The 14,123-nt window shown below is 46.1% G+C and overlaps 2 protein-coding genes across 5 annotated transcripts; one reads left to right on the top strand and one right to left on the bottom strand.

Moving 5' to 3' along the window:
• The first annotated feature begins 2,856 nt into the window (after nt 1-2,856).
• On the top strand, nt 2,857-6,726 carry nr2c2ap (nuclear receptor 2C2-associated protein). 2 transcript variants are annotated; one of them, XM_088907609.1, is made up of 5 exons: nt 2,857-2,895; nt 3,305-3,395; nt 3,922-4,027; nt 4,279-4,346; nt 6,060-6,726. In XM_088907609.1, exons 1-5 carry the CDS (start codon nt 2,858-2,860, stop codon nt 6,177-6,179), a joined length of 423 nt encoding a protein of 140 aa, XP_088763735.1. In that variant the 5' UTR covers nt 2,857; the 3' UTR covers nt 6,180-6,726. The 2 variants fall into 2 exon arrangements, with proteins under 2 accessions (XP_088763735.1, XP_088763734.1); XM_088907608.1 differs by lacking the exon at nt 6,060-6,726 and having other exon boundaries at nt 3,958-4,027; nt 4,279-5,548.
• Nucleotides 6,727-6,818: 92 nt separating this feature from the next.
• On the bottom strand, nt 6,819-14,114 carry rfxank (regulatory factor X-associated ankyrin-containing protein). Of its 3 annotated transcripts, none has more exons than XM_088907607.1 (9): nt 13,823-14,114; nt 11,969-12,211; nt 11,136-11,249; nt 9,748-9,813; nt 9,478-9,578; nt 9,177-9,302; nt 8,769-8,835; nt 8,148-8,228; nt 6,819-7,827 (listed from the first exon to the last, which is right to left on the bottom strand). In XM_088907607.1, the coding sequence occupies exons 2-9, from the start codon at nt 12,180-12,182 to the stop codon at nt 7,775-7,777; spliced, it is 822 nt and encodes a 273-aa protein (XP_088763733.1). In that variant the 5' UTR covers nt 12,183-12,211; nt 13,823-14,114; the 3' UTR covers nt 6,819-7,774. The 3 variants fall into 3 exon arrangements, with proteins under 3 accessions (XP_088763733.1, XP_088763731.1, XP_088763730.1); XM_088907605.1 differs by having other exon boundaries at nt 11,969-12,214; nt 13,823-14,113; XM_088907604.1 differs by having other exon boundaries at nt 11,969-12,226; nt 13,823-14,112.
• Nucleotides 14,115-14,123: the final 9 nt, after the last annotated feature.

Raw genomic sequence — 14,123 nt, 5'->3', positions numbered from 1 at the left:
CATACAAGTAAATCTCCACCGCTACAGAAAAACCTTCAGCAAGCAAGACCGTACATGAGTGCCTATACACAAGCCTAGTTTACAGTAAACATCTTTAAAGAAAGGTGAGCTTTGTTTGCATTTTAAAAGAATTAGGGTGGCCAGATATAGCATCAACACTATTAAAACATGGCAGACTTGGGTTAGTACTTTTTTGTAAGTTTCCAGGAATTTTTCACAAAAACTCATGGTAGTGTGAAGAATAGCGACATTAGCCAGCGGAACTGTTTGCACTATTAGGCCACCATGTGTGTTCACTGGAGGAATCCAGAGTTCTAGGGAAAGATAGTGAAATTCCCTCCCCCCACCTCCTGCCACCTGCATTTTCTTACTGTTTGGCCCAAATCTGGGCTGGGGAAGAGCCAAAGCCTATCCTGGCAAGCAACCGGCGCAAGGCAGGATGCATCCTGGACTTGACAGCAGTCAATCAGGTGTGAGTCTGGTCAGTACCTGGATGGGAGACTCCTGGGAAAGCTAAGGTTGCTTTTGGAAGAGGTGTTAGTGGGGCCAGCAGGGGGCGCTCTCACCCTGTGGTCTGTGTGGGTCCTAATGCCCCAGTATAGTGACGGGGACACTATACTGTAAAAAGGCGCCGTCCTTTGGATGAGACATAAAAAACTGAGGTCCTGACTCTCTGTGGTCATTAAAAATCCCAGGGTGTTTCTCGAAAAGAGTAGGGGTGTTACCCCGGCATCCTGGCCAAACTTCCCTTTGGCACTTACCAATCATGGCCTCCTAATAATCCCCATCTCTGAACTGGCTTCATCACTCTGCTCTCCTCCCAGCTGAGAGCTGGTGTGTGGGGAGCGGACTGGCGCATCATCCAGGTGGGGGTACAGACTGGTGGTGGTGGAGGGGAGTCCCTTTTGCCTGTAAAGTGCTGTGAGTGGAGTGTCCAGGGCCAGTTAACCCACCAGCATGTCTGTGGACAGCAGGAGAAAACCGGAGCACCCGGAGGAAACCCACACAGACATGAGGAAAACATACACATTCCACACAGAGAGCAGCCTGGGTCCTGGACTGAACCCGGGGCATCAGGGCGGTGAGGGAGCCATGCCTACCACTGCCCCAACTCTGCACTGACCTGCCAAAACATACGTCACATCCATCCTTAACACCACCGTAACAACCTTTTCCCATCCAGTATTTCATCTGCTGTTCAATCACAGAACCAGCCTGAAAGCCAGACGATGGCTCCTACCAATCCCTCAGTCCCCCTTCGAACCCACTCAGAGGCTTCAGGTTCAGAGATTCGGGTTCAGTTTACAGGCAGGGTTACTGCAGCACAGTACAAGACCAGAAGCGCTCAACATAGCACTCCTGAGCTGCAACCCCACTGACTCTCTCCTCAGGGTAATTTTCACCTCAGCCCCGCTCCACCAGGGCTATTAATTCAGACGTATTGATTACTCCCAGCCCTCCAAGCACCGCCACCAGGAATGCACCAGGGGAGGGGTGTCTGAGCCCACTGGGGGGGCAGGCCATGGTTTTTAGAAAGACGATGCCCCTTATCAAAGGAAACCAGTGGATGTGAACAGAGCCCTTAATACCAGAGGATACAAAAAGTCAAATCCAGAGCCGGCACAATGCTCATCCCGTTATTTGCTGCGGATATGGAGGATGCAAAAGGTGACAGGTTTTGGAGGGGGGGGGGGAGGCACAAGAAAAAAATTGAGACGGTCTTACTTTGTTCTCCTGCAGCGGTTTGTTCGAATCTGCAGAATCAAATGAATTTCTGCTACAGCAAAGCCATAGCAGAGCCAAGAGACAAGGCAGGAAAGGACTATACGGCGCACAGACTGAGCCTTGTGAAGTGCTGTGCTTTATTTAATAATGAGGATTTCTGACACGTCCAAGGTGCTTTTCACTGCAAAGTACTTCACACATTTATGCACGTTACACTTCAACCAGCAGTGCAGTGCAGCCCCCACCTGGGAGACACACAGCGGCCATTCTGCGCCAGCAGCCCCCACCTGGGAGACACACAGCGGCCATTCTGCGCCAGCAGCCCCCACCTGGGAGACACACAGCGGCCATTCTGCGCCAGCAGCCCCCACCTGGGAGACACACAGCCGCCATTCTGCGCACCAGCTGCCCCACTACACATCTTCCAGGGTAATCTTTAAGAGGCTTGGCCTGTGCAAGCCTGGAGAGGAATTATTCCAGGACACAGGAATTTCAAGTTACCATATTGAACCTGAAACATTTTACACGTTACCCAAACAATAAGTACTGTAGTCTGAGCTATAAAAAAAGACAGACCAGTCCCAGCACTAAGGGACTAAGAAAACCAGGTGAGCTTTTTCCTCAAACCTTCTACACTAGTAATAAGAGCAATCACGACAGCGCCATTCCAATACACGGGAAGACTATTGCTTATCTAAGGTCTACAAAACATAAACCCAGATAAAGAGGAAGATGTCTGCCGAAGGAATTATCTTACGCGAACTTTAATTCATTTGAGCTTTTTTTACCTCCTGTAATAAATACCACTGAAGACTTAAAGCATCAACCAAAGTACTCCACTGCCATCTAGAGGAATATAGGCGAACAATGTCGATTCGTGTTGAACGTAAAAAAATAAAGTTTTGTTTTTCACATTTCATCTAAAAATAACTCACCTTTGCAGCTCGTCTTCATTTTCACGATTCTCCTTTTTTATTGCTGATACGACACCACTCACGTTAATAATTTTTCTTCTTCGTCCTCATCGTCGGACAACAGCCTTCTGCACCGCTTGCCAAAACTGTCGTAAAACACTCGTGGCTTCGGTCATTCTGAAATACGGCAAGAAGCCCAAAGAGTCGGAAATGAAAACATGGCGGCTTCATTGATCTGCAGCGAGACAGTAAGCAGGTTGGAATTACCAATTAATGTTAAACTGCAGTGTACAAACAATTGTCTGAAAGCTAAAGTATTGTTTTTATGTTGAAATGAGGTGTGTTTCTAACCTGATGAACACATTCAGAAACAACGATATTTAATATTTTAAACTTAATGTACAACGTGAAAACGTGTTCTGTTTCGGAATTATCACTGCTGTGTATGTTATCACCTATTTTTTTATTCAAGACGTCAGTTAGTTCCTGGATTGGAGCAGTGTGTTGTATCTTAATTGTCAAATGCGTGACACCTGAAAAACAATCAGACTGTGGCAGTGTGTGCTGTGCTTTTCGCCACTGCGAGAGATAATGTCCGGTTTTAAAGCAGTAACATAAGGCTAATTGCACTGTTCATTGCTGCGTGACTGTCTTTTTATATATAGGGTGAGCTCTGTTCTGAACAGAGACGTCAAGCAGTTTGGAAAGAAGTACATGTTCGATTCCAACGAGGAAACGTGCTGGAACTCGGATCAGGTAAAATTAAATGAATATCTCCATCCATTTTCTAACCACTACAACAGGAGCGCTGAAGCCCATCTAGTCAAGACAGGATATCCCCTGGAGGGGATGCCAGTCCATCGCAGGGCACACACAGATACACACACACACGTTTGTACTGGTGCCAATTTTCCCAGAAGACAGTTTACCTGCTAGTATGCCTTTGGACTGTGGGAGGAAACCAGAGCACCTGGAAGAAACCTATGTGAACAGCGAGAACATGCAAACTCCATGCAGACAGCACCCTGGATCCAGAATTGAACCCAGGGCCCCAGGTCTGTTAGGCAGCAATGCTCACCACTGCACCACCTTGCTGTCCTTAATGAATATTTTTTTATTTTACTTTTTTGTCACCGAATGTCTGCATAAAGATTCATGCTTGTTTGCCGTTTTCACTTATTACTTTGTCTAATTGTCTAATTACAAGCAGTAAGGAAAATCGAGCAACAATGCGGTACCGTTCAAGTCTGCCTCCCTCTGTCGCTGTTACGTTCGGCTCTAGGGCTCCCCCCAGTGGGTGTTATTGGATTTCCCACAGGCCGTGAGGGTCTCGGAGCTGCAGGTGCAGTTTCAAGGCGGATTTGCAGGGAAAACGTGCAGAGTGGAAGGTATCGATCTCACACGCCTACCGAGACTTATTTGATGAGCATTTTTCAAGTTTTGTTTTCTGAAATCACTGCAGTAGTTTTTGGAGCGCTTTAAGTGATCTGTAAAACTCAGCAGTTGATCACCCAGTGAAACAGACTAGTGTCTAAATTTTATTGTTTGAGGCATGAACAGTGTCATAAAAGCCATGCATTCTAACACACTGCATATCACTACCATGTGAGTTTTAATATTGCCGTTTTCCTCCTTCCAGGCTGCCTGAAAGATGGAGATTTTGAGAAGCTGACAGATTTTTACCCAGAGGACAAGCACTCACTACAGATATCCTTCGTAGCGTTGCTGGGAACAGCTGGCTTGCATTCTCTTCATGTCGAGGATGTCTTATCTGGCTGTGCTTGAGTGTGTGGGTAGAAAAAAGGTCTGTGGAACAGGCGTGGGATAAGGCACACATTTAGAAGAACAAACTGCATGTCCAGGTGCATCACTGTACAAAGCCTTACATTTTCTTAGACTCAGTCCAGGGTTACAATATATAAATGTTACAACCACTAGCGTTTTGCACTAGAATTCTGGCTGTTTTTAATACAGCTTAGTTTGGGTGAGAAGAAACCGAGCTTTCACAAAGTATCTTTAATGTGCAAAGATCCGAATCTTCTCCAGTCCACTATCAGTGCAGGAGTCCGAGGCAGCAATGCTAACGACTGCACCACTCTGCCTCCCTTAATAAATATTTGGTATTCTATTTTTTGTCACTGAATATATCTCTGAATTTTGTCACTGGATATCTACATAAAGAGTCCTGCTGGTGTGCTGTTTTTGTTAGCTAGTTTGTTTCACCTTTAGTCAAATCACAAGCAGTAAGGAAGAAGAAATCGCTTGTCCAGGTACACCACTGTACGAAACCATGCATTTTCTTAGACTCAATCGGAGCCAAAGCCTCCTCTAGTGTTAGGCACTGCAATTCTGGCTGTTTTTAATACAGCTTAGTTTGGGGGAGAAGAAACCGAGCTTTCACATAGTATCTTTAATGTGCAAAGATCCGAATCTTCTCCAGTCCACTATCAGTGCAGGAGTCCGAGGCAGCAATGCTAACGACTGCACCACTCTGCCTCCCTTAATAAATATTTGGTATTTTATTTTTTGTCACTGAATATATCACTGAATTTTGTCACTGAATATCTACATAAAGAGTCCTGCTGGTGTGCTGTTTTTGTTAGCTAGTTTGTTTCACCTTTAGTCAAATCACAAGCAGTAAGGAAGAAGAAATCGCTTGTCCAGGTACACCACTGTACGAAACCATGCATTTTCTTAGACTCAATCCGAGCCAAAGCCTCCTCTCGTGTTAGGCACTGCAATTCTGGCTGTTTTTAATACAGCTTAGTTTGGGGGAGAAGAAACCGAGCTTTCACATAGTATCTTTAATGTGCAAAGATCCGAATCTTCTCCAGTCCACTATCAGTACAGGAGTCCGAGGCAGCAATGCTAACGACTGCACCACTCTGCCTCCCTTAATAAATATTTGGTATTTTATTTTTTGTCACTGAATATATCACTGAATTTTGTCACTGAATATCTACATAAAGAGTCCTGCTGGTGTGCTGTTTTTGTTAGCTAGTTTGTTTCACCTTTAGTTAAATCACAAGCAGTAAGGAAGAAGAAATCGCTTGTCCAGGTACACCACTGTACGAAACCATGCATTTTCTTAGACTCAATCGGAGCCAAAGCCTCCTCTCGTGTTAGGCACTGCAATTCTGGCTGTTTTTAATACAGCTTAGTTTGGGGGAGAAGAAACCGAGCTTTCACATAGTATCTTTAATGTGCAAAGATCCGAATCTTCTCTGTCACCAGAGCTGGGACGCTGGCTTGAATATTCTGGTCCGCTAACAGTGCAAACCTCCTGTTCCAGGACTGGCCAGGCCTGGACATGTGTCCACTCTTGTGTCCTGTTTATCCCCCCTCCCCTCCAACCCCAAACGGTCCTGAAAAAACCTCTCCAGCGTGGCTTTCCTGTCCTTTCCTTGACTCCACACCCACAGTTTTCCCATCTGGGGAGCCCCCCCCTCGCACAGGCTAAAAATAGTGTTTGAGAACAGCACGGACTTCTTCGGGAGAGTGGTGGTGTACGCGCTGGACGTCCTGGGAGAGCGAGCCTGATGGGTTTCGTTGCTGTGGGAGAAAGAGGGGCGCGTCTGCAGAGAGGAAGAGGGGGGGGGGTGAAACATCGGTCCACAGGGGGGGGGGGGAAAACCACGGGCCGTCTCAGCCACACAGACCTGTTTGCAAAGACGCGTTACAAGCTGGAGCCCGAGAGAGCAATCATGATTTATGCAGCAAAACTTGTGCAACGAAACAGCCTAGCAACAATGGAAGGGGTGCCTCATATATCTGCATTTAATACCAAAGACAATTTTTTATCTTTCTGGTTAATTTGTGGCACCTATGGATCATTTTTAATGCAGAACTTGTAGACTACCTGACATGTGGCACTGTAGCCAAGGCTCTGCGCCTGTGGCTGAAGGGTTGCCGGTTCAAATCCCGCGGCTGTTAGAGGAATCCTACTCCGTTGGGCCCCCTGAGCAAGGCCCTTAACCCCAACTGCTCCAGGGGCGCTGTACAATGGCTGACCCTGCCCTCTGACCCCAAGCTTCTCTCTCCCCATCTGTGTGCCCGTGTGTCTCATGGAGAGCAAGCTGGGGTGTGTGAAAAGACAAATTACTAATGCAAGAAATTGTATATGGCCAATAAAGTGATCTTATCTTATATGGGTACTGGACAATGCATAGACCCACATCTGTGGAAATTGTTTGTACCTTTATTTCCTCTCGATCTAAGAATTAAGAAAGCAGGTGAAAAAATAAAAGTAGTTTTTTTTCCTCAATAAACATTCTTTTATTGAGTGATGAAGAGAGTTTTTCAGTATTTTGTGCCAGAATTGTCTAGGTGCATTTAAAGACAATGAGCAGTGTGGAGAATGATGAATGTCATTGCTTGCATTGAAACGAGGAGAGAAACTGCAGTTTGGTTTGTTCAGAATTATTTTTTTCCAAACATTTTAATCTCTTGGTTAATGGAAAGAACTTTAACACCATATTCAGTTCATTTCTGACTTGTTCGTAACATTACCACGGGTAATGAAAGCGATTGTAAATAGTTTGCAAACATAATAGGGACAGAAATCATTAAGCAACTCCTCATTTTTCCAGACTTTCCATTTTTAAAATCCCATTTGCCAAGCCTTAGCCTAAGATACTGTGTATTTGAGCACTGCGCTGTTCCCTCTTTTTTTTTTTCTCTTTTGCCGAGCAAATCTGTCTCTGTAGTCTGGAGCTTTACTTCATTCATTAAGTGTTGCTGATCTCAAAATCCCAGATGTGTGAAACTTCTATGCTTTTTTGTCTGAATGTGTGTGACTCTCCAAAACAGCACGGCTCTGGACTTCGATTCACATTGGAAAGGGTGTACCCCAGCCACCCACACGCTGCCGTTTTTCAGAAAACTAAATCAATAAAAAAGTGCAATCTTTGATGTTTTCAGCAAAATGCATCATTCAAGGCCAGGTTTGCTTGCAGCCAGGAAGTGATAAGGTGCTTAAGGAAATATCTTGGCTGCGGTGCCTTCCCTGGAGTTCTTCCCTAGGCTGGTACCTCCTGGTGCAGTCTGCCAGCAGACAGCAGTGCTAGACTCAGCATCGTCATGGGAGAGCGTCTGACCCAGACTGGCCCTCTGCAGCAGCCAGGCCCGGCTTGGCCTCACTCTTTCTTCTTCAGCAGCTGCAGAATGTGGGCCTCGATCACCTGTTGGACTGAAAGGGAAAAACGCATCTGATAGAATCTCTCTCTGCCAGGTGCTGCAATGTGTTTTCTCAAAGGCGTCGGAGCAGGGATCTGCGTCAGCGTGCCTAGGCTGCAAAGGAACAGATAAAAATGTATTCCGTGGAAGTAAGACAAGAAAGGAGCCACAACATTTAAGCAGCGGAGCCTTTTCTTTTCCTTTCCGCAAGGAATAAACCTTAACCTGTTCTTCTGCAGTGTATTTTCTTGAGTGCTTTTGTCAGCAGGCAAAAACCGTGTGGATGTCTGGAGGGGGAATTTGGGGTGTTTTAATGCTGATGGTGGATCTCACCCTTTTTGTGTCCAAGAGCAACAGCCAGATCCATAGGGCTGTACCCCGAATCGGCCTCCACCGTCAGGTCTGCACCCCAACCTGGAGGAGAGAACCAGCCATAATATATACAGTACCATACAAGGACTACATACCCCCTTCGGAGCCAGCCCTGGCTAGCTCGTGGTTTGTGTCCAGGCTAGATTCATTTCATATCCGTCACCCTGTATTGACGAGTGAAGCATGTACATTTCTGGCTTTCAAAATATATGCTCCTCTAAACAAAGACTATGTTTCCTGCTAAGTCTTTTAAAAAGTAAAGTAAAATGGTATGCGGTTTCTCCCTGTTCCTGTCTGGGGCCATAACATCAGTGTCCTGTATGAACTTTCTCAAAATGTCAAAGCAAGACTAGCTCTGGAATAGACAGGCACAGAAATGCTTGTTTTGTGCAACATATCAAACTTCTGAAACACTGTATGCCTTTGAACAATATTTGCATTGTTCCTGGATGCATTCCCAAGAATGGATGTTTTTTGACTACCTATCCAGCACCCTCTACTGTGGCAGACCGATTAAAGATTTGAGATTCACAACTGATAATTATTAGCTTTACCTTTAACCCCTCTGGTTGTACTACTCACCCAGGAGAGCTTCGACACACTTTATGTGGTTCCCTCGAACTGCATAGAGCAGAGGAGTTCCTCCGTTCTGAGGAACGAGAGCAGGTGAAAAAACCTGGATTAGGTGCTGTGCTCAAGGAGGTGGTTAAATCTGTGCAAAGCACAAGAGAGCTGTATTGTGGCACTGTCAGACGATGTAGATTACTAATCCAGAACGCTGATCTGTTCTCTCTTTAGTAAGTGATCCACTTTTATCTCATCATCCTGTCCTAATCTTTTATGTGCCCCTGTAGTTTGGGGTGCTTGGTCTGCATGGACTTATCACAGCATACTAAGTGAACAGCAGAGCTCTGCTGGTCTTGCATTGTCAGGGGTTTTGAAATTCTTATTTCCAGGACAGTGCAGTACTGTCTGGGCCCTCACCCATACCCAGTCGTAAGTGTTGATGTCCACGCCCCTCTTCAGGAGGATGTTGACGATGTCGGTGTAGCCTCCAGAGCTGGCCAGAGACAGGGCACTCTCCCTCTCCCGGGCTAGCCGGTGAGGATCTGCTCCCTGCAAGCACACGCACAATCAGGCCCTGAGCACAGGCCCTCGGCAACAGGCTTTGCCACTAAGGCCTTTGATAACGCAGAGCTCGGAGAGCCAATGTCCAGGTGAGATCTTCTGGAATGAGGAAATTGGACCAACTGGCCCTGTCCAAGCTGGGCCCTCGGGAGCCGAGACTGACCTTTTCCAGGAGGAGGTTCACCACCGCAACCTCGCCGAAGGCTGCCGCCCACATGAGAGGCGTGAAGCCCCGCTCGTCCGGCTTGTTGATCAAGAAACTGTCTGCAAAAGACACGAAGGTATTCCGTGTAATTATGAAATGTTGCACCGCTCTGTTCCTTCCAGAAACCCCCCAGAGCAACATTGTTTTTTGGTTGTAAACTTGGCAGCGCGCTCAATGAGCCGTGCTTCACGAAACGAGGCCGTCGGTCCCGGCGGAAGGCGCGCTCACCTTTACTCAGGTGCTCCGTCAGCTGCACGATCTCCCCCTGCGCGGCCAGCTGCTGGACCGACAGCGCTGCAGGAGACAAGGGAGACAACAGGCCTCAGACGTCCGCCCCCCCCCGCGCGCTCTGAAACTGTGGAGTCGGGTTCGGCTGCCTGGAGGCAAGTTCGCCGTCCTGTACAACTCCGAGCACCGCCCGTGGACGTCGGACAAAAACCTCGCGCAGATTCCGCACGCTGGCCGAGTTAAGAACGGCGACACCGGGAAGGCTTCGACCCATCTAGGCTTCGTAGTGAAAAGCTAAATGCTCCAATAATCACACCCAGCTGTTTCTTGACCGCAGCCAGGGAAACGGCTCCAACCACACGCCTGGGTTGCTCTTTCCTTGCTCACATTTTAAAGTAAGGATGCACGGATTAATACCAGGAGCACGATAAATGCTCCGTTAAAGCACGTTAAAATAAAACGTGTATATAAAGCATTTGTAATGATTGCGTAGTGCTTATTTATCTCTCTATAACGTAAGGGTTATAATTGTCAGCTTTTGTCTTCCAGCAGACCTGGTTCAATAGTACGAAACTCTACAGCAATATCTGGCTGTGATGGTGAAAGACTTTCCCCCTTTATGGCACGTCAGGCTGCCCTACAGTAGCAGAAAAAACAGAAGCGGCTCGCCGGCGGCCGTCAAGAGGACACGCTATCTGACGCGCTCTAACGATAAATGTTTAATAGTCGTCCAAAAGAAAAAAAGCAAAAGTTTTAGTAGCTATTAAATACTATAGAGATGTACAGTATAAGGAGACCAAAAAATATTGATGCAGTTCTTGTTTCGCAACAAGAAAAGTCGTTTCAGCCTCTTTTATTAACGTCGTGTCGTGTCGTAACGCACGAAGCAGGGGATTGTGTACTGTCAGAAAAAAACTCATATAGATAAAACGGAGAAATGCAGGCATATCGTGTACATTCAATGTTGTAAAAGCTGTTTTTATGTTGTTTATGAATAAATTAACCAGTAGATAACATAACTGACCTCTTAATTGCCTAGAAACTGGACGCAGAGCTAGCCGACCTTTCAGTAGAACATTGTCACTAATGTCAGCGCTAAAGCCGACCTTCTCACGATAACGTCCGATGTGCTTTAAAGTCATTTACTCCGCTTTAGTCTGTTTTACTATGGTATTCCATTTTTGAAAGGTGTCCCTATTGTGTTGCTCTACAGGCCTCTGTGTGTGTTTATTATCGTTCTCTTTAGACATTTTTCTCAAGGGGCAAAGACGTGGTTCTTGGTTTTATTGCATCCTGAATTCACCTTTGCTTGCATGGTCAGTGGGATGTGTTAAACACGTGTTATGGATGTGAAAACGCTGGCTGCTGCAGTGTCCAGCTGTACTCACTGTCCAGCGTGGCCGGTCGGGCGGTGACTTCGTTTCCGCGCTGGCGGTTGGTGAGTGTGGTCGAGTGTCTGAACTGGCCCTCTTCACTTCTGCTCTCTGAGATGCCATCCACACCTGGGGGGAAAAAACAAACAGTTGACAGCACAGCTTGAACTGGGACCCTCCTGTGATTGTCATTTATTCACGAAGCAGGCAATAAATGAGCAGACGCCTTAATCCAAGGCACTTTCCGTAAGATATCCACACCCTGTGCAACGCAGCATCACAATTTCACAAGCAGCCACAAATAGGTGTGTGAAACAACGGAGCTTATTCTGCTTCATCAGTTAATAGAAAAAGTAATATAGTGCAATACCAAGGTAGAGGAGTAGAAACACTGCAAACCGCTGGTTCAAAACCAGAGGTCCGGTGACTCTTGGTGTCCCCCATGAAATAAGGGAAACTTTTCACCCAAAAGAGTGTAACATGAGCACACTCACTCAGAGGAACATCTCTGGCAGCACATCAGAGAGATATATTCTATCTGATACATTCTTATAGAAGATACCTTCTTCTCCGGGCTCACACCTGAAGGAGGCTTCACAGCCGAAACATTGTGTTTTCTCTCTTCTCTTTTCAGCAGGGAATAAACCCATTACTTATTCCTTTGCAGACTACGCATGCTGACGCAGCTCCCCACCTGAACTAGACACATGCCCAGCTTTAAAGATGCAATGATCTTTACTGGGGGGGGGGGGGGGGGGCTCTGTCGAGGGTGTCTGGGAGAGAGACAGGGGTTTGCAGAGAAGGCCTGCAGTGCGTGATTGTAATGTCGATTCTACCAGCACACGCACCGTTGCGCAGTTCGCTGTTCTGGCTCAAGTCGAGGCCCAGTTCTGATTGGCTGACGGGGAACAGGTGGATGACAACAGTGTCTCCCATGGGGTCGGAGGTGTCCTCCGGGTGGGGCCTTGTCTCCTCCGGAGCGACGTCATGGGCGTCCCGGCTTGCAGACTCCGGAGGGGGGGGCTCTCCGCTGCCCCCCTCGCCTCCTCTCCTGGTGTCCATGGGCCCTGCAGGGCGAGGCTGAAGCCCACCTGCTGAGATGTCCTCTGCAGTCAGGCACGTGCAGAAGACGTTTGTATCATGTCAACCGAGCTCGCTCACGACTGGAGCAGGGCTCTCTGACACCTATTCTGAAGAGCCACTAACCTGCAGAAATCCCTGAAGACCCGGACATATTTAACTGTGATCACTTCAGTGTTTTATTTTCATAGTATTTATTAGTATTTTAATAGAGATCATCAGAACCCAAACACTGAGAATCCCCTTCAGCCCTGTTGGACCAGAGTTCCATTAAGTGAACAAATGACTGGTTTAATTCACAGTGCTTTACCCACCCCCCCATGTTATAATCCCTGCATCCAACACCGGGTAGCTGGAGCCTATCCCAGCAAGCAATGGTGCAAGTACATCCTGGGCAGCACGCCAATTTTTCACAAGCTTGACACACACCCACACCAGGGCCAATTTTCCCAGGAGCCAGTTAAACCACCAGCTTGTCTTTGGATTGTGATAGGAAAGTGAAGAACATGCAAACTCCACACAGACAGCACCCCAGGCGTGGGATTGAACCCAGGACCCCAACTGTGCAAGGTAGCAATGCTAAGCACTGCGCCATGCGGCCCCATCAGTAATTTCTAGGGCTTTCTCATCTTTCATATGAACAGACGATTCAGGGAGATCTGTACGACAAACTGGACCGGGATCTTCCAGAATAACAACTGGAGATCCCTGGCGTGGAGAAACATTAAGACCACACAGTATGTATGAAGGGATCTATCCATCTACTTTCTAATCTATTCTTCCCATTCAGGCACCACGATTATTACAGTACAAGCAATTTGCTCTCATAATGGAAACCTCCACTCTCATATAAAATCGTGATGCTCTCCAACAGACCTATGTAGATCTTAACCTGGGCCTGCAAAGGACAGACCCAAAACTTACTAATGTGAACATTTTGTGTTATGTGGACCAGTGGGGTTTCTACATACCCAGTTGTATAGAATTGATAATTACAGGGTTCTTTAAATAGCAATGAATAGGAAATAATTAATTATAAGAAAATCGCTATGAAATTCTGATAAATGTCTATGGTTATTTGTCTTTGAGGAGCTGCACAGTGAACTTCAGGGACAGTTTGCCTGTAGAAATGTTACAGAATAAAGCCGATAAGTTTCAAGAGGCTGGCAGTGATACTGTTTGTTTTAAGCTGGAAAGCTTTTTATTAAATAAGTGGGGTGGATAAATCACATTTTCCAAATTGTAATTCTAAAGTATACACCGTGTGTATGATTTTTAAATCTAAAAATCGCGAATTTTAAGTCAAGAAAGAAAAAGGAAAATATATTTTATAATATCATCAATAGCCATAGCGGTTTCGGACAAGCGGCTGATGTTGCAATAGCGAAAAAAGAAAATGATTAACAGGAGACATTGGTAAAAAAAAAAAATTAACTAAACAAAAAAAGAAACATCGTTCTGCCCAACAAGTAATGCAAAGACTCTAAATATCTGATAATGGTTCTGTAGCAGGCAATAAAATAATTCTGACCCCGGTTTAAATAATCCCACATGTGTAGAGACAATATATGTATTGCTCGCAAGGGATGCCGCAAAGCAGGAGAAAGCTTCGAAACTTCTACCTCTTTTTGTGAGATGCTTGAAATCTGAAATGCGTTTCACCGGTGCCACTTCATGTAGCGTTTAATTCTCCACATTTATAACTTCCTGATCAAGGCATATCAAAAGCGAAAGTTACCGTTGATTTACGCAGTCCCATGATGCAATTGAGATGCTTTTGTTTATTTGATCGCTTGTATATATATTTTTTAATTCTTTGGAACTGTTTTCTTGTCAATACATTCTAATCGGAGATGGGGCGCGTTAAAAAAAAAATGTGTGTAAATGCTCTGAGAATACCAGAGCGCACATGACTATATTTGC

This window comes from Atractosteus spatula, chromosome 28 (genome assembly GCF_055471065.1).
Source record: "Atractosteus spatula isolate fAtrSpa1 chromosome 28, fAtrSpa1.hap1, whole genome shotgun sequence".
Taxonomy (NCBI): domain Eukaryota; kingdom Metazoa; phylum Chordata; class Actinopteri; order Semionotiformes; family Lepisosteidae; genus Atractosteus; species Atractosteus spatula.
The sequence above is the reverse complement of the archived record's forward strand: the minus strand, read 5'-3'. Positions and strand labels throughout refer to the sequence as shown.